Raw genomic sequence first — 26,723 nt, forward strand, 5'->3', positions numbered from 1 at the left:
ATGACTTGTATGACCAGGTAGATGAACCACCACCACACATAGACTACTAATCACACTTGAAGCTCATTTTCATCGAGCCTAGTTGGCTCCATCACGTTCCGAGATGCACAAGTGAACCAATGGCTTTGCTAGAATAACTAAAGGAAGGAAAAAAATCGTACATCGGAGTGGGTGAGTATTTCTAGTCATGTGCATTAATGAGGCTCAGTCTCTGGGCTCTCTGGGCTCTCTGACTCAGAGCGCGCGGAGAATGGGCGCTTCACAGCTCTGGGTAGGGTTGGAGTGCATAAAAACAGACCTGACAACTTTCATCTTACAACCGACAGATTCCGCGATGGCACCTCGTGCATTCTGCGCTTGAAAAGCATAACAGGTAGGCCAGTGTGTTTTTGGCGCACACATAATACAGGTACTGTTATGGTCACCTGCCGAGTCTCATTCTGATGCGTTTAAACGTTTACATCCAGGATTTATTTTGGTGTTTGTTTATTCTAGCCCAGCCTACTTGATGTATCAGTTTCAATAATGTTTTCACTTTATGCCGACTATTACCAATTTTCATTATATGTGGTCCATTTGGGCATGCATGTTGGCTTGATATACTTAGCTTTCGCGCAAAATGTAGGGGATTTTCTCATTCACAGAAGTTGAAGGAGAGGCAGCGCGACATGTTCGACTGAATTTCTCCGAGGTGTGCGTATTTGTAAGAGGCATCCGCATGCACATGAGGATGTCTTAACAGCAGTGAAGACTTCAGATAAACATAAATTATTTCAAGAACTGCAAAGTGGGAGATAGCATCCCCAAATTGATTTGTACAGCCAAACTGATTTGATAATTGCACATTTCAGTGATACTGACTGATTAGGAGTCAATCATTGTGGTATAGGCTATCAGAATAACTTGTAACACCTTTATTTTTGATTACCAGATTACATATGTCTATTAGCAATGTATTCTTGGATGAATGCTTTTGATGCCTACTGCTCTAGCAGTCCAGTTATTTTTCTCACTTAAAAACCTTTATGTAAAGGTGTGTTTGCCAGTGTGTGGGCAGTCTGATGGAGGTGGGCTTAACCTGAGCCAACAACAGGACAAACATGCACTGCTCTGTTCCCAAGCGTGTGTGTGTGTGCGCGAGTCCATGGGTGTGTGTTCATGTGTGTGAGAGAGACACACACACACTCTGCCAAAAAACGTCTGTCTTTTTCTCTGTCTCTGACACACGCAGACCCACGCTGCATTGTCGTTCCACAGTTCCCATGATAGAGGTGTTTATTATCAGCGGGAAGTGTGCAGCACCAGTCACCATGAGCACTCTGAGTCACCATGTCTACATGCTGATAGAAGAGCTCCCTCCCGGTAGACTGGTTGGGTCTGTTCTATCACAGTACATGATCAGGGACTAGACCATAGACCATAAGAATGAATAGAATGGGCTTGGAAGCTCTAACCCTGGCAATTGACTGGTAAACTCATGGGGTACACTCGCAATGGCTGCCTGGTGTTGTGACGCAATAATTTCCATGGTATTTTGGAACGTTCTATCAACTGATGCTGGATTGCCATGGTAATGTAGAATGTTCATTCAAATAATGCTAACTGATGACTCAACAAATCACAGCACAGATTGAAGGGTACACTTCCTACTTTTACTTCATGTCTTGGGTACACTCAAAATGGCTGCCAGTTCACCCATTATGCCATCATTGACTTGAATGAAGACACTCTTTCTATTCATTCTTATGTCTATGGACTAGACAGGGATATATTGGAGATATACAGGTAACTGCCATAATAAAGGAAACATCAACATAAAGTGTCTTAATATGGCGTTGGGTCACTACGAGCCACCAGCACAGCTTCAACGCGCCTTGGTGTAACAGTGTTGCTTCCGTCCCTCTCCTCGCCCCTACCTGGCCTCGAACCAGGGACCCTCTGCACACATCGACAACAGTCACCCTCGAAGCACCGTTACCCGTCGCTCCACAAAAGCCGCGGCCCTTTCAGAGCAAGGGAAACAACTACTTCAATGTCTCAGAGCGAGTGACGTCACCGATTGAAATGCTACTAGCGCGCACCGCTAACTAGCTAGCCATTTCACACCGGTTACACTCACCCCCCTAGCGCGCACCGCTAACTAGCTAGCCATTTCACACCGGTTACATTGGCATAGATTCTACAAGTGTCTGGAACTCTATTGAAGGGATGCGACAGCATTCGTTCACGAGAAATGACATCATTTGGTGTTTTGTTGATGGTGGTGGAAAACGCTGTCTCAGGCGCCGCTCCAGAATCTCCCATAAGTGTTCAATTGGGTTGAGATCTGGTGACTGAGACACACACACACACACACATTCTTGAGACCCCTCTTTCAAAGTCACTGACTCTTCTAGCCATGGTAGCCAAAATAATGGGCAACTGGACATTTTTATACATGATAAATGTTGTATCCCTCATTTACTCAACTGTTTCCTTTATTTTGGAAGTTACCTGTAGCATCAGGGAATATATAAAAAAATACATGAGTAGAATCAGGAAGTAGAGGGATAGAAAGTAGATATAGAGGGGACTGAGAGTAGATAATGGACCAGGGAATAGACAAGAATAGAGATCCTGTTCTGAATCTGAACCAGGGAATAGACAAGAATAGAGAATATGAACGGAGAGAATAGAGCAGAGTCCTTATTACAGCTGTAGAGAGTAGGAGACGCAGGAATGATTCTGGAACAGCAAGGTTAGTATGGTGGGGATGGAGAGTAGTGGGAGCTCTGTGGGACTACAAAGCTTGAGAAGAGGGAGGGGAGAGAAGAGAAGAGGAGGGGAGGGGAGGTGAAAGGAGGGGAAGAGAGGAGGGGAACGGATGAAAGAATATGAGAGGAGAAGAGGAAAGAATATGAGGGGAGAGGAGGGGTGAAGAGGCATCACCAGGAGGGAGTCAAGTCGTCGACCAAGTACAGGCTGAGTGACCACTAATTTGTAATAGAAACCGGCAGACATAAAAAGACATGGCTACCCAAAGAGGAGCGTGTGTGTGGTCCCTGAACGACAGGGGAGGTAGAAACAGAGATGCACTTTCTCTTCCTCACCAAGAGATTCATTATTCACAGAAATTACTACATTTATTCAACATTTTAACTTATTAAACCCAGAGGAAAAACAAAAATACTAATGGGCGAAGGAGCAACGGTTCTTCTGTGTTTGCCTTCAATAGCCTGAGGGACACTGAATAATAACATCTGCATAGTAAGCAGTAACTTACTTATTATTATTATTATTATTATTGTTATTGTTATTATTATTATTGTTATCATTATTATTCCAAATAGTAGTGGTAGGGGTGATGATAATGATAGCAGAGTAATGATGATGATGATAGTTGTATTACTGATGTAATGGTGAGGATGACAGTTAGTTATAAGTTAGTAATATTTTCATTTTCCATGTTTAGCCTTTTCTATTTATTATATTTCTACTATTGACTGTTACCATTTTATTATTATTGTATTTTTTTCTTTATTTGTATTATTATTTACTCTCATTTTATATTATCATTCTTCATTATTTTATTACAATGTACATTGTATACGTTGTTGCTTTGGCAATATTGAAGCAATGTTTTTCATGCCAATAAATCAGCTTGAATTTGAATTTGAGAGCCAGAGAGAGAAACTCAAACCGCCATCTAGGGAGTGATTAGCTCTCTCTGATGGAGATGGTTTACCGTAACAGGCCAAAGGCAATAAGACATGACTGTTGGGGTTGAGTGGGAAATCATCAGCAACAACCTTTATTAAAAAGTGAATACTGTTGCAATAAGATGAAATTGATGATCGTGCCAACCGACTATGTGTCTGCTGCAGTGGTCCGGCAGAAAACAGTGACTTAACCTCTAGCAGCCTTCATCAGATTCACATCTACGACATTAAGCTGTGAAACCGCCGGAAATATAAAGTGAATAACGACAGTAACGTTTTATTATAAAGACTGAGAACTCATTTATTTTGGCATTAAGACTGGGAGTCTGAGAGAACATCACTCCGTCTCCAGCCCTCTTACCCTGGCCAGTCATATGTGATGGCTTTATATCGGATGTGAGGGAGGGATACCGTGTTCCGAATGGGGAATGGTTGCCATATACACTACCAGTCAAAAGTTTGGACACACCTACTCATTCAAGGGTTTTTCTTTATTTTTACAATTTTTTACATTGTAGAATAATAGTGAAGACATCAAAACTATGAAATAACATATGGAATCATGTAGTAACCAAAAAACTGTTAAACAAATCAAAATATATTTGAGATTCTTCAAAGTGGTAGGCATGTTGTGTAAATCAAATGATACAACCCCCCAAATCCATTTAAATTCCAGGTTGTAAGGCAACAAAATAGGAAAAATGGCAAGGGGGTGAATACTTTCACAAGCCACTGTAAGATGGGGCCATGGACTCATGCTGCTTACGCCAAATCCTGACTCTGCCATCAGCATGACGCAACAGGAACCAGGATTCGTCGGACCAGGCAATGTTTTTCCACTCTTCAATTGTCCAGTGTTGGTGATTGCGTGCCCACTGGTGTCGCTTCTTTTTGTTTTTAGCTGATAGGAGTGGAACCCGGCGTGGTCGTCTGCTGCAATAAGACTGATGAGTTGTGCGTTCCGAGATTCCGTTCTGCACACCACTGTTGTACTGCCCCATTATTTGCCTGTTTGTGGCCCGCCTGTTAGCTTGCACAATTCTTTCCATTCTCCTTCGACCTCTCATCAACGAGCTGTTTTCGCCCACAGGGCTGCTGCTGACTGGATGTTTTTTGTTTGTCACACCATTCTCGGTAAACCCTAGACATTGTCGTGTATGAAAAGCCCAGGGGGCCGTCCGTTTCTGAGATACTGGAACCGGCGTGCCTGGCACCAACGATCATACCACGCTCAAAGTCGCTTAGGTCACTCGTTTTGCCCATTCTAATGTTCAGTCGAACAGTAACTGAATGCTTCGATGCCTGTCTACCTGCTTTATATAGCAAGCCACGGCCACGTCTGTAGGAGCAAACCCTTTTCATGAACGGGGTGGTGTACCTAATAAACTGGCCACCGAGTGTAGATCTTGGTCATGGGGATCCTGCACACAGCCATTCTGAAATTAGACCATCCAACTACCTCATCCCCATATTGTTATTTATTTTGCACCCCAGTATCTCTATTTGCACATCATCTTTTGCACATCTGTGTTGTTGTTTTTATCGCACTGCTTTGCTTTATCTTGGCCAGGTCGCAGTTGTAAATGAGAACTTGTTCTCAACTGGCTTACCTGGTTAAATAAAGGTGAAATAAAAATAAACTAAAAATCAGATTAGATGTTTATGTGACTCAGGGTTTCCCTATGGGGCGTATATCTCATATCACATGTATGGGAATTCCTCTTAGTGGCTGTAATGGGATCAGCTCCATCCCTGTCCCTCTCTCCCAAACAGGTCTCTCACCCAGCCCATGTCACCGAGACGTCTCCATGGCAATGTTTAGCGCCTCTGAACGCTTCTTCTGGAATGATTCGGAACAGATTCGGGAAGACCTCCTCCATGGGAATTCCACTGGTGGTTGGGAGGAGGAGGATACGGAGCGTAGCTACTACGCCATGCTCTACTCCCTACTCATCCTGGCCATCGTGTTTGGCAATGTGCTGGTGTGTCTGGCTGTGGTGCGGGAGAGGTCCCTACAGACCACCACCAACTACCTGGTGGTGAGCCTGGCTGTAGCTGACCTGCTGGTGGCCTCGCTGGTCATGCCCTGGGCCGTCTACCTGGAGGTAAGGGTCCACCTGGGTGGGGGAGGGGGGACCAGGGATGGGTTGGGGAGGGGAGGGAGGGAGCTGAGCGTGATATAGGGTGTTTGACTGGACGCCATAAGGAGAGGAAGGGTGCATGTGAAGGGGTGTGATTGTGTGTGTGTTACCATATAAGGTCAGGAGATCCAGCAGTCAGGCGATGCAGCTCAGAACACATATCTGTCAGACAGTTGTTACCACGTATTATAGTGCCTAAGGGAAGGCCTGTCTGAGCAGCACTATCTGTCTGGGTGAGGCGGGCTGGAACTGGGAGTGTGTAATTGTCCTTCTGGATGGGTGTGAATGTGGGGCGCATAATTGAACTGTGTGGGGTTTTTTTTCCCGATCATGTGGTATTGTGGAGGAGAGAGAGAGGGAGAGAATAATATGTTGATGTTGTGAGTGTTGATTATGTAGATTGATATTGAAGATGTGTGAATGTGTGTCATGTGACCCTGTGTTACCTGTGCAGGTGGTCGGAGGGGCGTGGCTCTTCAGCAGGATGTACTGTAACATCTTTGTCACCCTGGACGTCATGATGTGCACCGCCAGCATTCTCAACCTGTGTGCTATCAGCATCGACAGGTAAGGGGCTAGTTGTGTGTCTGTGTCTTTGTGTGTGTTTGTGAGCGTGTGTGTAAGAGAAAATGTGTGCGTGTCTTGAGTTTTTTTTCTATAGTTTTCTTTGGTGCGTTTATTTTTTTTAATGTGTGTTAAAGTGGGCATATACAGTAGGAGTGAGGTGTGTGTGTGTGTGTGTGCATATGGCAGACTTTATATACAGCACTATTTATCATTACTGTACCTCCAGTTGGATGACGTGTGTAGTTGTCATGTTCTGAGAGCAGGTCTGCTTCCTCTTCAAGTGAGCCTTAAATATTTGATTATAAACTCTCTCACAAGAGATTGCATTCATAAACCTTTGCTGGCTCTGATCACCTTGGTTTGTGTGTGTGCTGTATGGAAGTCCCTGTACCCTCTAGGTTAGCGTGCTGTATAATATTGTAAAATACTTACCGTCTTTACTGTTGATGTGCATTGGGTATGTAGCACTAACTCCAAAAAGTTTTGGGACACTGTAAAGTCTATGGAGAATAAGAGCACCTCCTCCCAACTGCCCACTGCACTGAGGCTAGGAAACACTGTCACCACCGATAAATCTACAATAATCGAGAATTTAAACAACTATTTTGCTACGGCTGGCCATGCTTTCTACCTGGCTACCACTACCCGGGCCACCAGCTCTGCACCCTCCGCTGCAACTTGCCCATGCCCCCCCCCGCTTTTCCTTCACACAAAGAGCTGAAAAATCTGGACCCCTACAAAATCAGCTGGGCTAGACAATCTGGACCCTTTCTTTCTAAAATTAGCTGCCGAAATTGTCGCAACCCCTATTACTAGCCTGTTCAACCTCTCTTTTGTAATGTCTGAGATCCCCAGAGATTGGAAAGCTGCCGCGATCATCCCCCTCTTCAAAGGGGGTGACACTCTAGATCCAAACTGTTACAGACCTATATCCATCCTGCCCTGCCTTTCGAAAGTATTTGAAAGCCAAGTTAACAAACAGATCACCGACCATTTCGAATCCCACCGTACCTTCTCCGCTATGCAATCTGGTTTCCGAGCTGGTCATGGGTGCACCTCAGCCACGCTCAAGGTCCTAAACGATATTATAACCGCGATCGATAAAAGACAGTACTGCGCAGCCGTCTTCATCGACCTGGCCAAGGCTTTCGACTCTGTCAACCACCGCATTCCTATTAGCAGACTAAATAGCCTTGGTTTTTCAAATGACTGCCTCGCCTGGTTCACCAACTACTTCTCAGATAGAGTTCAATGTGTCAAATCGGAGGGCCTGTTCTCTGGACCTCTGGCAGTCTCTATGGGGGTGCCACAGGGTTCAATTCTCGGGCCGACTCTATTCTCTGTGTATATCAATGATGTCGCTCTTGCTACTGGTGACGCTCGGATCCACCTCTATGCGGACGACACCATTTTGTATACATCTGGCCCTTCATTGGACACTATGTTAACAAACCTCCAAACGAGCTTCAACGCCATACAACACTCCTTCCGTAGCCTCCAACTGCTCTTAAACACTAGTAAAACTAAATGCATGCTCTTCAACCGAACACTGCTTGAACCTGCCCACCCGACTAGAATCACTACTCTCGACGGGTCTGACCTAGAGTATGTGGACAACTACAAATACCTAGGTGTCTGGTTAGACTGTAAACTCTCCTTCCAGGCTCACATTAAGCATCTCCAATCAAAAGTTAGATCTAGAATCGGCTTCCTATTTCGCAACAAAGCCTCCTTCACTCATGCTGCCAAACTTGCCCTCGTAAAACTGACTATCCTACCGATCCTTGACTTCGGCGATGTCATTTACAAAATAGCCTCCAACACTCTACTCAGCAAATTGGATGTAGTCTATCACAGTGCCATCTGTTTTGTCACCAAAGCCCCATATACTACCCACCATTGTGACCTGTACGCTCTTGTTGGCTGGCCCTCACTACATATTTGTCGCCAAACCCACTGGCTCCAGGTCATCTATAAATCACTGCTAGGCAAATCCCTGTCTTATCTTAGCTTACTGGTCACCATAGCAACACCCACCCGTAGTCTGCGCTCCAGCAGGTAAAACTCACTGGTCATCCCCAAAGCCAACACCTCCGTTGGCCGCCATTCCTTCCAGTTCTCTGCTGCCAATGACTGGAACGAACTGCAAAAATCTCTGAAGCTGGAGACTCTTATCTCCCTCACTAACTTTAAGCGTCAGTTGTCAGAGCAGCTTACCGATCACTGCACCTGTACACAGCCATTCTGAAATTAGCCCACCCAAATACCTCATCCCCATATTGTTATTTTTTTTGCTTTCCCAGTATCTCTATTTGCACATCGTCTTTTGCACATCTATCATTCCAGTGTTAATACGAAATTGTAACTATTTTGCACTATGGCCTATTTATTGCCTTACCTCCATAACTTACTACATTCGCACACTGTATGTATATTTTCTGTTGTATTTTTGACTTTATGTTTTGTTTACCCCATATGTAACTCTGTGTTGTTGTTTTTATCGCACTGCTTTGCTTTATCTTGGCCAGGTCGCAGTTGTAAATGAGAACTTGTTCTCAACTGGCTTACCTGGTTAAATAAAGTTTAAATAAAATACATTTTAAAAAATTTACATTATTTATTTGCTTAGTTTTACAGCTCATGTTATAGTTCATATTTAAGAACTCTGTGGGGGCTGAACCCACACGACTATTGGGCACAACGTGCTCTTAACCATCAAATAAATAGGAACACAGGGGCCAGAATACATTGTGTGTGTGTGTGTTTGTTTGTTTGTTTAGAGTGAAGGCGTATGGTTATTCTATGTAGGTGTGTGCCTTTGTGCTGAGAATCACTGATTAGCAGCTTAGTCCTGACAGGTGAATCATTAACACCTTGGTGAGAAGTGTGTTTGTATGCATGCGTGCGGCTGTGCGTGTGTGTGTGTGGGCGTTTGTGCATTGGTTTGTGTGTATGAGAGAGAGAGAGAAACAGAGAGATAGAAACAGGCAGAAAGACAGAGAGAAACAGAGAGAGATACAGAGAGAGAGAGAGAGAAACACAGAGAGAGAGAAACAGAGAGAGATACAGAGAGAGAAACACACAGAGAGAGAGAGATAAACAGGGAGAGATACAGAGAGAGAGAGAGAGAAACACAGAGAGAGAGAAACAGAGAGAGAGAGAGAGAGAGAAACAGAGAGAGAGAGACAGAGATAAACAGGGAGAGATACAGAGAGAGAGAAACACAGAGAGAGAGAAACAGAGAGAGAGAGAGAGAGAGAGAAACAGAGAGAGAAAGACAGAGATAAACAGGGAGAGATACAGAGAGAGAGAGAGAGAAACACAGAGAGAGAGAAACAGAGAGAGAGATGGTCTGTTTAAATGTCCAGTGTGCATCGTGTGTACACTGTATGTACTGTAATGATGCAATGCAGCGGCGGTCCCAATGATTTATCATTGCTCTCCCAGGAAACATTACAAGTTTATTATTATGATGTATTTGTTTTCCAGACAGAATAGACCCTGCAACTGGGGGCATATTTGTTTTGGGCATTTGATAGAGTGCCTTTCAAAGCACAAAACATATAGTGGTATTGCGATGCAATTGTAGTAAATGCAGGACATTCATAATGTCACATAGTTTATGGTGTTTAGTAATAAAATATATTAAGACATTTACATTTACATTTTAGTCATTTAGCAGACGCTCTTATCCAGAGCGACTTACAGGAGCAATTAGGGTTAAGTGCCTTGCTCAAGGGCACATTAACGTCATTTAGCAGACGCTCTTAGCCAGAGCGACTCACAAATTGGTGCGTTCACCCTATAGCCAGTGGGATAACCACTTTACAATTGGGGGGGTAGAAGGATTCCTTTATCCTATCCCAGGTATTCCTTAAAGAGGTGGAAACAGACCAAGAGTATGACAAACCAAGAGTATGAAGATATAAAAATAAATACAACCTGATTGATAATGTGATGTTGCATGCCCAGGGGTCAGAGTTCAACATGGATCAACACTGAAGTGTTCTGAAGTTTTCAAATCTCGAAAGGTTGCTGGATCGAATCCCCGAGCGGACAAAATACAAATCTGTCGTTCTGCCCCTGAGCAAGGCAGTTAACCCACTGTTCCACGGGCACCGATGGCGAGGATGTTGATTAAGGCAGCCCACCGCACCTTGAGGGGTGAGGGGTTGGGTTCAATGCGGAAGACACATTTCAGTTACATTTACATTTACATTGACGTCATTTAGCAGACGCTCTTATCCAGAGCGACTTACAAATTGGTGCATTCACCTTATGATAGCCAGTGGGACAACCACTTTAAATTTTTGTAAAAAAAATGTTTGAGTATATTTATACTTTTTTCCTATTCGTTTTTTATATATATATATATATATATATATATATATACACACACTGCTCAAAAAAATAAAGGGAACACTTAAACAACACAATGTAACTCCAAGACAATCACACTTCTGTGAAATCAAACTGTCCACTTAGGAAGCAACACTGATTGACAATAAATTTCACATGCTGTTGTGCAAATGGAATAGACAACAGGTGGAAATTATAGGCAATTAGCAAGACACCCCCAATAAAGGACTGGTTTTGCAGGTGGTGACCACAGACCTCTTCTCAGTTCCTATGATTCCTGGCTGATGTTTTGGTCACTTTTGAATGCTGGCGGTGCTTTCACTCTAGTGGTAGCATGAGACGGAGTCTACAACCCACACAAGTGGCTCAGGTAGTGCAGCTCATCCAGGATGGCACATCAATGCGAGCTGTGGCAAGAAGGTTTGCTGTGTCTGTCAGCGTAGTGTCCAGAGCATGGAGGCGCTACCAGGAGACAGGCCAGTACATCAGGAGACGTGGAGGAGGCCGTAGGAGGGCAACAACCCAGCAGCAGGACTGCTACCTCCGCCTTTGTGCAAGGAGGAGCAGGAGGAGCACTGCCAGAGCCCTGCAAAATGACCTCCAGCAGGCCACAAATGTGCATGTGTCTGCTCAAACGGTCAGAAACAGACACCATGAGGGTGGTAAGAGGGCCCGACGTCCACAGGTGGGGGTTGTGCTTACAGCCCAACACCGTGCAGGACGTTTGACATTTGCCAGAGAACACCAAGATTGGCAAATTTGCCACTGGCACCCTGTGCTCTTCACAGATGAAAGCAGGTTCACACTGAGCACGTGACAGACGTGACAGAGTCTGGAGACGCCGTGGAGAACGTTCTGCTGCCTGCAACATCCTCCAGCATGACCGGTTTGGCGGTGGGTCAGTCATGGTGTGGGGTGGCATTTCTTTGGGGGGCTGCACAGCCCTCCATGTGCTCGCCAGAGGTAGCCTGACTGCCATTAGGTACCGAGATGAGATCCTCAGACCCCTTGTGAGACCATATGCTGGTGCGGTTGGCCCTGGGTTCCTCCTAATGCAAGACAATGCTAGACCTCATGTGGCTGGAGTGTGTCAGCAGTTCCTGCAAGAGGAAGGCATTGATGCTATGGACTGGCCCGCCCGTTCCCCAGACCTGAATCCAATTGAGCACATCTGGGACATCATGTCTCTCTCCATCCACCAACACCACAGACTGTCCAGGAGTTGGCGGATGCTTTAGTCCAGGTCTGGGAGGAGATCCCTCAGGAGACCATCCACCACCTCATCAGGAGCATGCCCAGGTGTTGTAGGGAGGTCATACAGGCACGTGGAGGCCACACACACTACTGAGCCTCATTTTGACTTGTTTTAAGGACATTACATCAAAGTTGGATCAGCCTGTAGTGTGGTTTTCCACTTTAATTTTGAGGGTGACTCCAAATCCAGACCTCCATGGGTTGATACACATTTGATTTTCATTGATAATTTTTGTGTGATTTTGTTGTCAGCACATTCAACTATGTAAAGAAAAAAGTATTTCATAAGATTATTTCATTCATTCAGATCTAGGATGTGTTATTTTAGTGTATATTGTTGAATATATACAGTTGAATGCAATCAGTTGTACAACTGACTAGGTCTCCTCTTTCCCTTTCCTCCCCTCCCCTTAGTTTCGCCGTGAGAAGAAAATGAATAATTACGTTGATGAGGGTAAACAATGGTGATCTAGTTCTAATAAAACCTGTTGTCGCATCAGTGTCTGAATCGGTTCGCCCCTAATTACTGTTCCCTCTCCAACACCGCCTCTACTCTCTCTGTTTGCACATGCTCATTACGCATTCTTGGCATAAAACACAAGGTTGATAAACATTTTTTATCAAAGCTTCTCTGGCCTTATTGCTGAATAGTCAAATTGAGTAATTGCGAAACAGTTTCAATATAGAAGCACTTCGTTTGCTGTTCCATTGTGGGACTTGATATCACGCTCATTGGACTTTCACTTAATGCTTCTTTCTCTTTCTGTTAACTTCTAATTTATCAAACTTCTTTGGTGTCTGTCTTTTACAAACTTCTTTCTCCCCCTTTTGTTTCTTCCTCTAACTTTTCTAACTTCTTTGGCTTCTCCCTCTTACAAATTCTGTGTGTGATCCATCCTCAGGTACACAGCGGTGGTGATGCCTGTCCTCTACAACACCACACACAGCTCCAGGAAGCGGGTCTCAGCCATGATCGCGACAGTGTGGATCCTGGCCTTCGCTGTCTCCTGCCCCCTTCTGTTCGGATTCAACACATCAGGTGAGACACGTGAGTACAGGTGAGACGCACCCACATCCCCTCGCGTATGTCAGACACGCCAGTGTAGATGAGATGGATGCCAGTTTGAAATTAACATCTAGCCAGCGAGGCCCTATAACCCTGTACTACTTACTCATAGATCTGGAAGGATTGGATGGGTATAATATGGTAGATGCTCCACCAAACCCTCTGGTTGGCCTAGGAGTGTTTCCGCCTAATTGCTTTCACCCATCCAATCCTTTTAAACATCTACAGGACATGTCGAGGCCGTTGTGGCTATAGAGACTGATTTTGTAATAGGCAACAGTCACCGGAACAGATGAGACACACCTTCAAAGATTAGGTTATGGAAGTAGAATTATGTTCAATACTGATATACAGACACACCAGAACAGGTGAGATATTAGACCCCACAGGTGAACTACACCAGCACAGGGGCCTTGCTGAGCTCCAGTCAGGGTTTGGTAGTAGAACTTGGCTGGGAAGGAGAGGAGCTCCATTACGGGATGGTTATGTAGTCAGATCACATCCCAGGAGATGAGGGAACTAACAGTGTGGAGTGCTGTTTGGGAATGTTAAAACAGAATTTAGTTCCAGCTAACTGGAGCAACATTTGATATGGATACAAGAGCACCTGATTTATTTTTTATATAAAATAATGCAGTTATTTTCTTCCCATCTAATTTTTGTTTATCTCAAGATCATCAGCAACACAGCAGGCAAAGATATTGAGAATCTGGTTTGAGTTGTTGGAGGGCCATGTGGCTCCAGTCAGGGTTTGGTAGTGGAACTAGGCTGTGAAGGAGAGGAGCTCTAGTCAGTCTCAGGCAGTCAGTCTCCCTCCTAGAGTCCTTGTGTGGTGAAGCATGCACTATTGATCTGGAGCAAACAGTGTTCAATCACGTCCGAATGAACACAGAGCTAACATGCAATATGTATACACTACAACAGGGGTCAATGCCAGTTCACTCATCTCTCTTATAGAAACGGGCCAACTATCAGAATATGGAAGGCTTCTCAACCCATGGATTTAAGTGGAGATTTTACAAAATGTGTCAGTGCTACATGGTTTGAGCAGGTAGCATTTTACGAATGTGTACCAACATTTTTTTTTTATGAAGTGTGTCTATAACAGATGCCTCTTACTACAGTTGTCTTGCTAGAAGGCCGTACGAGCGGTGCTGAAAAGAGACGCGTTGTTGATGTGGGTTTAGTCATTTGAATGTGGTGGTTTTCTCCTTCCTCCCTCAGACGACCCGACGGTGTGCTCCATCTCCAACCCTGACTTTGTCATCTACTCGTCGGTGGTGTCCTTCTACCTGCCCTTCATCGTCACCCTGCTGGTGTACGTCCGCATCTACGTCTTCCTCAGGAAGAGGAGGAAGAGGATCGCCTTCCGCCACTCCAGCAGCGGGAAGGTCCAGCCAGGCTCGGCCCAGCCCTCCGCGGTGAGAACACAGCCATATGGTCCCACATTGACTGTGCAAATGAACATCGAAGTGAGTGCATTCACTCTCATACAACACACACACAAACACATATGCACGCATCAGCCTAGCGGTTAAGAGCGTTGGGCCTGTAAACGAAAGGTCGCTGGTTCGAATCCCCAAGCCAACTAACTAGGTGAAAAATGCTTGAGCAAGGCACTTATACCTAATTATTCTTGTAAGTCGCTCTGGATAAGAGCGTCTGCTAAATTACTAAAATGTAAGGATTTCCTTATAGAAGCGATAGCAAGCTCAATGTGACTCACATGGAAAAATCCCAGTGCCAACTAGGTGAAAAATCTGTCAATGTGCCATTCGAGCTAGGCACTTAACCCTAATTGCTCCTGTAAGTTGCTCTGAATAAGAGCGTTTTCTAAAATGTAAGGATTTCCTTATGGAAGAGCTAGCAAACTCAATGTGACTCACATGGAAAAATAAATGTAAAACCCTGCACGCTCACGTCAACATTTAACTCATGAATAGCCTATGTCACAAGTGGCATCTGTCATGGTGATTGACAACGGCACAACGCTAATGAAATGTCCACCGCCATCGTATAAAACGTGCACAATTGCCATGGAAACGGAGAGAGGCGATTATCCAGATACAGTGAGGGAAAAAAGTATTTGATCCCCTGCTGATTTTGTACGTTTTCCCACTGACAAAGAAATGATCAGTCTATAATTTTAATGGTAGGTTTAAAAAAATCCAGAAAAACGCATGTCAAAAATAGTATAAATTGATTTGCATTTTAATGAGGGAAATAAGTATTTGACGCCCTCTCAATCAGAAAGATTCCTTTCCACAGAAGCATTCAATCAATCAGATTCCAATCAAAAGAACTGTCAATCTCCCTCGGCCTGGGGCTCCATGCAAGATCTCACTTCGTGGAGTTGCAATGATCATGAGAACGGTGAGGAATCAGTCCAGAACCACACGGGAGGATCTTGTCAATGATCTCAAGGCAGCTGGGACCATAGTCACCAAGGAAACAATTGGTAACACACTACGCCGTGAAGGACTGAAATCCTGCAGCGCCTGCAAGGTCCCCCTGCTCAAGAAAGCACATATACAGGGCCGTCTGAAGTTTGCCAATGAACATCTGAATGATTCAGAGGAGAACTTGGTGAAAGTGTTGTGGTCAGATGAGACCAAAATCGAGCTCTTTGGCATCAACTCAACCCGCCATGTTTGGAGGAGGAGGAATGCTGCCTATGACCCCAAGAACACCATCCCCACCGTCAAACATGGAGGTGGAAACATTATGCTTTGGGGATGTTTTTCTGCTAAGGGGACAGGACAACTTCACCGCATCAAAGGGATGATGGACGGGCCATGTACCATCAAATCTTGGGTGAAAACCGCCTTCCCTCAGCCAGGGCATTGAAAATGGGTCATGGATGGGTATTCCAGCATGACAATGACCCAAAACACACGGCCAAGGCAACAAAGGAGTGGCTCAAGAAGAAGCACATTAAGGTCCTGGAGTGGCCTAGCCAGTCTCCAGACCTTAATCCCATAGAAAATCTGTGGAGGGAGCTGAAGGTTCGAGTTGCCAAACGTCAGCCTCAAAACCTTAATGACTTGGAGAAGATCTGCAAAGAGGAGTGGAATAAAATCCCTCCTGAGATGTGTGCAAACCTGGTGGCCAACTACAAGAAACGTCTGACCTCTGTGATTGCCAACAAGGGTTTTGCCACCAAGTACTAAGTCATGTTTTACAGAGGGGTCAAATACTTATTTCCCTCATTAAAATGCAAATCAATTTATAAAATTTTTGACATGCGTTTTTCTGGATTATAGACTGATCATGTCTTTGTCAGTGGGCAAACGTACAAAATCAGCAGGGGATCAAAAACTTTTTTCCCTCACTGTATTAGGTTGGCATGGTTACAGGAGTGACGATGATAAAACCTCTCCAAGGAGCTGCTGTGAGCTCCGCTCTGCTCTCTAGGTGGCCTGGCTCCGTGTGCTGCTGTGAGCTCCGCTCTGCTCTCTAGGTGGCCTGGCTCCGTGTGCTGCTGTGAGCTCCGCTCTGCTCTCTAGGTGGCCTGGCTCCGTGTGCTGCTGTGAGCTCCGCTCTGCTCTCTAGGTGGCCTGGCTCCGTGTGCTGCTGTGAGCGCCGCTCTGCTCTCTAGGTGGCCTGGCTCCGTGTGCTGCTGTGAGCTCCGCTCTGCTCTCTAGGTGGCCTGGCTCCGTGTGCTGCTGTGAGCGCCGCTCTGCTCTCTAGGTGGCCTGGCTCCGTGTGCTGCTGTGAGCTCCGCTCTGCTCTCTAGGTGGCCTGGCTCCGTGTGCTGCTGTGAGCTCCGCTCTGCTCTCTAGGTGGCCTGGCTCCGTGTGCTGCTGTGAGCTCCGCTCTGCTCTCTAGGTGGCCTGGCTCCGTGTGCTGCTGTGAGCTCCGCTCTGCTCTCTAGGTGGCCTGGCTCCGTGTGCTGCTGTGAGCTCCGCTCTGCTCTCTAGGTGGCCTGGCTCCGTGTGCTGCTGTGAGCGCCGCTCTGCTCTCTAGGTGGCCTGGCTCCGTGTGCTGCTGTGAGCTCCGCTCTGCTCTCTAGGTGGCCTGGCTCCGTGTGCTGCTGTGAGCGCCGCTCTGCTCTCTAGGTGGCCTGGCTCCGTGTGCTGCTGTGAGCTCCGCTCTGCTCTCTAGGTGGCCTGGCTCCGTGTGCTGCTGTGAGCTCCGCTCTGCTCTCTAGGTGGCCTGGCTCCGTGTGCTGCTGTGAGCTCCGCTCTGCTCTCTAGGTGGCCTGGCTCCGTGTGCTGCTGTGAGCTCCGCTCTGCTCTCTAGGTGGCCTGGCTCCGTGTGCTGCTGTGAGCTCCGCTCTGCTCTCTAGGTGGCCTGGCTCCGTGTGCTGCTGTGAGCTCCGCTCTGCTCTCTAGGTGGCCTGGCTCCGTGTGCTGCTGTGAGCTCCGCTCTGCTCTCTAGGTGGCCTGGCTCCGTGTGCTGCTGTGAGCTCCGCTCTGCTCTCTAGGTGGCCTGGCTCCGTGTGCTGCTGTGAGCTCCGCTCTGCTCTCTAGGTGGCCTGGCTCCGTGTGCTGCTGTGAGCTCCGCTCTGCTCTCTAGGTGGCCTGGCTCCGTGTGCTGCTGTGAGCTCCGCTCTGCTCTCTAGGTGGCCTGGCTCCGTGTGCTGCTGTGAGCTCCGCTCTGCTCTCTAGGTGGCCTGGCTCCGTGTGCTGCTGTGAGCTCCGCTCTGCTCTCTAGGTGGCCTGGCTCCGTGTGCTGCTGTGAGCTCCGCTCTGCTCTCTAGGTGGCCTGGCTCCGTGTGCTGCTGTGAGCTCCGCTCTGCTCTCTAGGTGGCCTGGCTCCGTGTGCTGCTGTGAGCTCCGCTCTGCTCTCTAGGTGGCCTGGCTCCGTGTGCTGCTGTGAGCTCCGCTCTGCTCTCTAGGTGGCCTGGCTCCGTGTGCTGCTGTGAGCTCCGCTCTGCTCTCTAGGTGGCCTGGCTCCGTGTGCTGCTGTGAGCTCCGCTCTGCTCTCTAGGTGGCCTGGCTCCGTGTGCTGCTGTGAGCTCCGCTCTGCTCTCTAGGTGGCCTGGCTCCGTGTGCTGCTGTGAGCTCCGCTCTGCTCTCTAGGTGGCCTGGCTCCGTGTGCTGCTGTGAGCTCCGCTCTGCTCTCTAGGTGGCCTGGCTCCGTGTGCTGCTGTGAGCTCCGCTCTGCTCTCTAGGTGGCCTGGCTCCGTGTGCTGCTGTGAGCTCCGCTCTGCTCTCTAGGTGGCCTGGCTCCGTGTGCTGCTGTGAGCTCCGCTCTGCTCTCTAGGTGGCCTGGCTCCGTGTGCTGCTGTGAGCTCCGCTCTGCTCTCTAGGTGGCCTGGCTCCGTGTGCTGCTGTGAGCTCCGCTCTGCTCTCTAGGTGGCCTGGCTCCGTGTGCTGCTATGAGCTCCGCTCTGCTCTCTAGGTGGCCTGGCTCCGTGTGCTGCTGTGAGCTCCGCTCTGCTCTCTAGGTGGCCTGGCTCCGTGTGCTGCTGTGAGCGCCGCTCTGCTCTCTAGGTGGCCTGGCTCCGTGTGCTGCTGTGAGCTCCCGCTCTGCTCTCTAGGTGGCCTGGCTCCGTGTGCTGCTGTGAGCTCCGCTCTGCTCTCTAGGTGGCCTGGCTCCGTGTGCTGCTGTGAGCTCCGCTCTGCTCTCTAGGTGGCCTGGCTCCGTGTGCTGCTGTGAGCTCCGCTCTGCTCTCTAGGTGGCCTGGCTCCGTGTGATGTAGAGAGGACAGTGTATCTGTGATGTGAGAGTTGGGTGAACAGGCTCAGTTCTACTCACCTCTCAGTTCAGGTTATACAGTGGGGGAAAAAAAATATTTAGTCAAATCAAATCAAATCAAATTGTATTGGTCACATGCGCCGAATACAACAGGTGCAGACATTACAGTGAAATGCTTACTTACAGCCCTTAACCAACAGTGCATTTATTTTTAACAAAAAAAGTGTTGAGAAAAAAAGAGCAGAAGTAAAATTAAATAACAGTAGGGAGGCTATATATACAGGGGGGTACCGGTGCAAAGTCAATGTGCGGGGGCACCGGCTAGTTGAGGTAGTTGAAGTAATATGTACATGTGGGTAGAGTTAGTGACTATAGTGACAGCCACCAATTGTGCAAGTTATCCCACTTAAAAAGATGAGAGAGGCCTGTAATTTTCATCATCGGTACACGTCAACTATGACAGACAAAATGAGGAAAAAAAATCCAGAAAATCACCTTGTAGGATTTTTTATGAATTTATTTGCAAATTATGGTGGAAAATAAGTATTTGGTCAATAACAAAAGTTTCTTAATACTTTGTTATATACCCTTTGTTGGCAATGACACAGGTCAAACGTTTTCTGTAAGTCTTCACAAGGTTTTCACACACTGTTGCTGGTATTTTGGCCCATTCCTCCATGCAGATCTCCTCTAGAGCAGTGATTTTTGGGGCTGTCGCTGGGCAACACTGACTTTCAACTCCCTCCAAAGATTTTCTATGGGGTTGAGATCTGGAGACTGGCTAGGCCACTCCAGGACCTTGAAATGCTTCTTACGAAGGAGGTTTTCACTCAAAATCTCACGATACATGGCCCCATTCATTCTTTCCTTTACACGGATCAGTCGTCCTGGTCCCTTTGCAGAAAAACAGCCCCAAAGCATGATGTTTCCACCCCCATGCTTCACAGTAGGTATGGTGTTCTTTGGATGCAACTCAGCATTCTTTGTCCTCCAAACACGACGAGTTGAGTTTTTACCAAAAAGTTCTATTTTGGTTTCATCTGACCATATGACATTCTCCCAATCCTCTTCTGGATCATCCAAATGCACTCTAGCAAACTTCAGACGGGCCTGGACATGTACTGGCTTAAGCAGGGGGACACGTCTGGCACTGCAGGATTTAAGTCCCTGGCGTCGTAGTGTGTTACTGATGGTAGGCTTTGTTACTTTGGTCCCAGCTCTCTGCAGGTCATTCACTAGGTCCCCCCGTGTGGTTCTGGGATTTTTGCTCACCGTTCTTGTTATCATTTTGACCCCACGGGGTGAGATCTTGCGTGGAGCCCCAGATCGAGGGAGATTATCAGTGGTCTTGTATGTCTTCCATTTCCTAATAATTGCTCCCACAGTTGATTTATTCAAACCAAGCTGCTTACCTATTGCAGATTCAGTCTTCCCAGCCTGGTGCAGGTCTACAATTTGGTTTCTGGTGTCCTTTGACAGCTCTTTGGTCTTGGCAATAGTGGAGTTACAGGTCTGTGAGAGCCAGAAATCTTGCTTGTTTGTAGGTGACCAAATACTTATTTTCCACCATAATTTGCAAATAAATTCATAAAATATCCTACAATGTGATTTTCTGGAGAAGAAAAATCTCAATTTGTCTGTCATAGTTGACGTGTACCTATGATGAAAATTACAGGCCTCTCTCATCTTTTTAAGTGGGAGAACTTGCACAATTGGTGGCTGACTAAATACTTTTTTTCCCCACTGTATGACAATGTGGGATCTGAGGAGCCGTGGGCTTGGGGAGTTCCTTTGATCATTGCAGTCACGATCAGTCAGGTTTCATGGTCATTTCCGGTATACTCAAGGTTTCAGGGTCATTTACATTACACTAGAGGTGACTGTGGTCATGTCCATGATGTAACGGTAGCAGGTGGAAACACTTTATGTTACAGTCCACTTTTTACCTATACTGAACAAAAATATAAACGCAACATGCAACAATTTCAAAGATTTTACTGAGTTACAGTTCATATAAGGAAATCAATCAATTGAAATAAATTAATTAGGTCCTAAAATATGGATTTCACATGACTGGGCAGGGGTGCAGCCATGGGTAGGCCCACACACTGGGGAGCCAGGCCCACACACTGGGGAGCCAGGCCCACACACTGGGGAGCCAGGCCCATCCACTGGGGAGCCAGGCCCATCCACTGGGGAGCCAGGCCCATCCACTGGGGAGCCAGGCCCATCCACTTGGGAGCCAGGCCCATCCACTGGGGAGCCAGGCCCATCCACTGGGGAGCCAGGCCCACACACTGGGGAGCCAGGCCCATCCACTGGGGAGCCAGGCCCATCCACTGGGGAGCCAGGCCCAGCCAATCAGAATGAGTTTTCCCCCACAAAAGGTCTTCATTACAGACAGAAATACTCCTTATCTTGGCAAAGGAGAAATACTCACTAACAGGGATGTAAACAAATTTGTGCACAAAATTTGAACAAAATGTGCTTTTTGTGCGTATGGAAAATGTCTGGGATCTTTTATTTCAGCTCATGAAACATGGGACCAACACTTTACATGTTGTGTTTATATTTTTGTTTCCGTGTACTTAGAAATCACATTGTCAAACAAATGGTAATTACATGGTAATTATAAACAAATGACTGTTTTGTTTAATTGGGAATCAGTAAAAAAATATTTTTGGTTCCAAAAGGTGCCAATTGTTACCACATAATGTCTTAGTAACCAAGCAACACCATCGGGAGGGAAGTCAAATAGCCAGGATTGTATCAGTGACATTATGGGGCAGGTTATGAGATCAAATCCTTCATTTGAGAGGCGTGTTGTGGAATCATTTCCAGTGGTTGAGGCCAGGTTTGGATCATACCCATTACGGGATGGTTGTGTAGTCAGATCCCATCCCAGGAGACATCTGGGATGTGGGAACTAACAGAGTGGAGTGCTGTTTGGGAATGTTAGAGCGGGGGTTTAGTTCCAGCTAACTGGAGCAACATGTGATATGGAGACAATAGCCCCTGATTTATTTTTATGTAGAAGAATGCAGTTTTTTTGCTCCCCGTCTAATTTTATTAGAGTCAAGCAGAGTTTAGCTCAAGATCATCAGCAACACAGCAGGCAAAGATATTGAGAATCCGGTTTGAGTTGTTGGAGGGCCCTGTGGCACAGGCGGTTTAGTTCACAGCTACTAGATTGACGGATGGATGGATGGATGGGGGGGATGGGATGCTGCTGACTGCTGAAATAAACTTGTTTACCTTTTGAAGGGTGAGTCAGGTGTGATATTTCCTCTATGCCACCCCTCTCTCCCTCCCTCCCTCTTGCCTCGTGTGTTTACCTGTTGAAGGATGAGTCATCTCTCTCTCTCTCTCTCTCTCTCTCTCTCTCTCTCTCTCTCTCTCTCTCTCTCTCTCTCTCTCTCTCTCTCTCTCTCTCTCTCTCTCTCTCTCTCTCTCTCTCTCTCTCTCTCTCTCTCTCTCTCTCTCTCTCTCTCTCTCTCTCTCTCTCTCTCTCTCTCTCTCTCTCTCTCTCTCTCTCTCTCTCTCTCTCTCTCTCTCTCTCTCTCTCTCTCTCTCTCTCTCTCTCTCTCTCTCTCTCTCTCTCTCTCTCTCTCTCTCTCTCTCTCTCTCTCTCTCTCTCTCTCTCTCTCAAGAGGTGTCTGCAGGAGGAGACCCCCAAGGAGAACAGAGACCTGTCCCCTATCAGGATCAAAGTGGTAAGAGGAGTGTGTGTAGAGGAAGTTCAGGAGTAAAAAAACAAACAAATTGACTGTGTCCATAAAATGTATATAGTATGTGTAAGCTGGAAGTAGAGGCCTAAGTGTTGTTGTTCACTAATTTACTCCAATTAAGGGAGAGGTGGTGGGGTTGGAAAGTAATAAAGGAAAATACTTTTTTTTTTAAGGATATGTATATGTATATATTGTGACGTCACGAGAGGCTACACAGCTTTCAGCGGGATTGCTCAAGTAGTGCAAGGAGACAAGGTTCAAACAAAACAAGGATTTTATTATCGGTCTTGGGAAATTAACGAAAATATAACAAAATTCTGTTCTCTTGTGGCTCTTTAAGGGTTAACAGTTCAGGGATGTCTCTTCCACATCCAAAATCATAATTCTCACTCGCTCAGATAACTTTTCCCCAGCCTTACTGTAGTCCACGTTGCAGCTAGTGGCCAACCCAGCAAAAAGTCCTTCCAAATGTCTCTCACGTATTTCCACAGGTGCATATATCCAAAGGTGAGTATTTCCCAAAGGTAAGTATCTCCAAATCCTTATATTCCTCATGGAAGTGGACGTGCAGCACTCTTGTCCTCCAGAGAGCCCAGGTTGGAGACTGTGTCTCTTCACTTCCCAAACCTTCAGCTCATCAGCTCCTCATTTGTTTCAGCTGCGTGGGAAGATTGGCCATAGAGGGGTGGAGTTCCCGACCATACCAGCAGATGGAGCCATAGCTGTCTGGGTTTGCAGCCACCTCAGGGGGATGTAACGTCCCTCCAGGACACAGCCTCTCGTGACATCACAATATATATATATACAGTGAGGGAAAAAAGTATTTGATCCCCTGCTGATTTTGTACGTTTGCCCACTTACAAAGACATGATCAGTCTATAATTTTAAGGGTATGTTTATTTGAACAGTGAGAGACAGAATAACAACAACAAAATCCAGAAAAACGCATGTCAAAAATGTTATAAATTGATTTGTATTTTAATGAGGGAAATAAGTATTTGACCCCTCTGCAAAATATGACTTAGCACTTGGTGGCAAAACCCTTGTTGGCAATCACAGAGGTCAAACGTTTCTTGTAGTTGGCCACCAGGTTTGTACACATCTCAGGAGGGATTTTGTCCCACTCCTCTTTGCAGATCTTCTCCAAGTCATTAAGGTTTCGAGGCTGACGTTTGGCAACTCGAACCTTCAGCTCCCTCCACAGATTGTCTATGGGATTAAGATCTGGAGACTAGCTAGGCCACTCCAGGACCTTAATGTGCTTCTTCTTGAGCCACTCCTTTGTTGCCTTGGCCGTGTGTTTTGGGTCATTGTCATGCTGGAATACCCATCCACGACCCATTTTCAATGCCCTGGCTGAGGGAAGGAGGTTCTCACCCAAGATTTGACGGTACATGGCCCCGTCCATCGTCCCTTTGATGCGGTGAAGTTGTCCTGTCCCCTTAGCAGAAAAACACCCCCAAAGCATAATGTTTCCACCTCCATGTTTGACGGTGGGGATGGTGTTCTTGGGGTCATAGGCAGTATTCCTCCTCCTCCAAACACGGCGAGTTGAGTTGATGCCAACGAGCTCGATTTTGGTCTCATCTGACCACAACACTTTCACCCAGTTCTCCTCTGAATCATTCAGATGTTCATGGGCAAACTTCAGACGGGTGTGTATATGTGCTTTCTTGAGCAGGGGGACCTTGCGGTTGCTGCAGGATTTCAGTCTTTCACGGCGTAGTGTGTTACCAATTGTTTTCTTGGTGACTATGGTCCCAGCTGCCTTGAGATCATTGACAAGATCCTCACGTGTAGTTATGGGCTGATTCCTCACCGTTCTCATGATCATTGCAACTCCACGAGGTGAGATCTTGCATGGAGCCCCAGGCCGAGGGAGATTGACAGTTATTTTGTGTTTCTTCCATTTGCGAATAATCGCACCAACATGCTGTCAATTAACTTCTGGGCCACATCCTGACTGATGGCAGCCCATTCTTGCATAATCAATGCTTGGATTTTGTCAGAATTTGTGGGTTTTTGGTTGTCCACCCACCTCTTGAGGATCAACCATAAGTTCTCAATGGGATTAAGGTCTGGGGAGTTTCCTGGCCATGGACCCAAAATGTCGATGTTTTGTTCCCCGAGCCACTTGGTTATCACTTTTGCCTTATGGCAAGGTGCTCCATCATGCTGGAAAATGCATTGGTCGTCACCAAACTGTTCTTGGATGGTTGGGAGAAGTTGCTCTCGGAGGATGTGTTGGTACCATTCTTTATTCATGGCTGTGTTCTTAGGCAAAATTGTGAGTGAGCCCACTCCTTTGGCTGAGAAGCAACCCCACACATGAATGGTCTCAGGATGCTTTACTGTTGGCATGACACTGAACTGATGGTAGCGCTCACCTTGTCTTCTCCGGACAAGGTGTTTTCCGGATGCCCCAAACAATCAGAGAAAATGACTTTACCCCAGTCCTTAGCAGTCCAATCCCTGTACCTTTTGCAGAATATCAGTCTGTCCCTGATGTTTTTCCTGGAGAGAAGTGGATTCTTTGCTGCCCTTCTTGACACCAGGCCATCCTCCAAAAGTCTTCGCCTCACTGTGCGTGCAGATGCACTCACACCTGCCTGCTGCCATTCCTAAGCAAGCTCTGCACTAGTGGTGCCCTGATCCCACAGCTGAATCAACTTTAGGAGACGGTCCTGGCGCTTGCTGGACTTTCTTGGGCGCCCTGACGCCTTCTTCACAACAATTGAACCTCTCTCCTTGAAGTTCTTGATGATCTGATAAATGGTTGATTTAGGTGCAATCTTACTAGCAGCAATATCCTTGCATGTGAAGCCCTTTTTGTGCAAAGCAATGATGACGGCATGTGTTTCCTTGCAGGTAACCATGGTTAACAGAGGAAGAACAATGATTTCAAGCATCACCCTCCTTTTAAAGCTTCCAGTCTGTTATTCTAACTCAATCAGCATGACAGAGTGATCTCCAGCCTTGTCCTCATCAACACTCTCACCTGTGTTAACGAGAGAATCACTGACATGATGGAAGCTGGTCCTTTTGTGGCAGGGCTGAAATGCAGTGGAAATGTTTTTTAGGGATTAAGTTCATTTTCATGGCAAAGAGGGACTTTGCAATTAATTGCAATTCATCTGATCACTCTTCATGACATTCTGGAGTATATGCAAATTGCCATCATCAAAACTGAGGCAGCAGACTGTGAAAATTTGCATTTGTGTCATTCTCAAAACTTTTGACCACGACTGTGTACAGTGGGGAAAAAAAGTATTTAGTCAGCCACCAATTGTGCAAGTTCTCCCACTTAAAAAGATGAGAGAGGCCTGTAATTTTCATCATAGGTACACGTCAACTATGACAGACAAAATGAGGGGAAAAAATCCAGAAAATCACATTGTAGGATTTTTAATGAATTTATTTGCAAATTATGGTGGAAAATAAGTATTTGGTCAATAACAAAAGTGTCTCAATACTTTGTTATATACCCTTTGTTGGCAATGACACAGGTCAAACATTTTCTGTAAGTCTTCACAAGGTTTTCACACACTGTTGCTGGTATTTTGGCCCATTCCTCCATGCAGATCTCCTCTAGAGCAGTGATGTTTTGGGGCTGTCGCTGGGCAACACGGACTTTCAACTCCCTCCAAAGATTTTCTATGGGGTTGAGATCTGGAGACTGGCTAGGCCACTCCAGGACCTTGAAATGCTTCTTACGAAGCCACTCCTTCGTTGCCCGGGCGGTGTGTTTGGGATCATTGTCATGCTGAAAGACCCAGCCACGTTTCATCTTCAATGCCCTTGCTGATGGAAGGAGGTTTTCACTCAAAATCTCACGATACATGGCCCCATTCATTCTTTCCTTTACACGGATCAGTCGTCCTGGTCCCTTTGCAGAAAAACAGCCCCAAAGCATGATGTTTACACTCCCATGCTTCACAGTAGGTATGGTGTTCTTTGGATGCAACTCAGCATTCTTTGTCCTCCAAACACGACGAGTTGAGTTTTTACCAAAAAATTATATTTTGGTTTGATCTGACCATATGACATTCTCCCAATCCTCTTCTGGATCATCCAAATGCACTCTAGCAAACTTCAGACGGGCCTGGACATGTACTGGCTTAAGCAGGGGGACACGTCTTGCACTGCAGGATTTGAGTCCCTGGCGGCGTAGTGTGTTACTGATGGTAGGCTTTGTTACTTTGGTCCCAGCTCTCTGCAGGTCATTCACTAGGTCCCCCCGTGTGGTTCTGGGATGTTTGCTCACCGT

At 46.5% G+C, this 26,723-nt stretch overlaps 1 protein-coding gene across 1 annotated transcript in view; it reads left to right on the forward strand.

Annotated features, from left to right (window-relative positions):
* The first annotated feature begins 240 nt into the window (after nucleotides 1-240).
* Nucleotides 241-26,723, forward strand: part of LOC121569272 (D(3) dopamine receptor-like) — a 45,517-nt gene continuing 19,034 nt past the window's right edge. The window contains exons 1-7 of the mRNA XM_045221620.1: nucleotides 241-373; nucleotides 5,472-5,803; nucleotides 6,294-6,406; nucleotides 12,922-13,067; nucleotides 14,310-14,506; nucleotides 19,548-19,550; nucleotides 22,379-22,441. Of these exons, the coding sequence (XP_045077555.1) occupies nucleotides 5,507-5,803; nucleotides 6,294-6,406; nucleotides 12,922-13,067; nucleotides 14,310-14,506; nucleotides 19,548-19,550; nucleotides 22,379-22,441 (819 nt within the window). The 5' untranslated portion in view covers nucleotides 241-373; nucleotides 5,472-5,506. The remainder of the gene's footprint in view (nucleotides 374-5,471; nucleotides 5,804-6,293; nucleotides 6,407-12,921; nucleotides 13,068-14,309; nucleotides 14,507-19,547; nucleotides 19,551-22,378; nucleotides 22,442-26,723) is intronic.

Source organism: Coregonus clupeaformis, chromosome 7 (genome assembly GCF_020615455.1).
Source record: "Coregonus clupeaformis isolate EN_2021a chromosome 7, ASM2061545v1, whole genome shotgun sequence".
NCBI classification, from domain to species: Eukaryota; Metazoa; Chordata; class Actinopteri; order Salmoniformes; family Salmonidae; genus Coregonus; species Coregonus clupeaformis.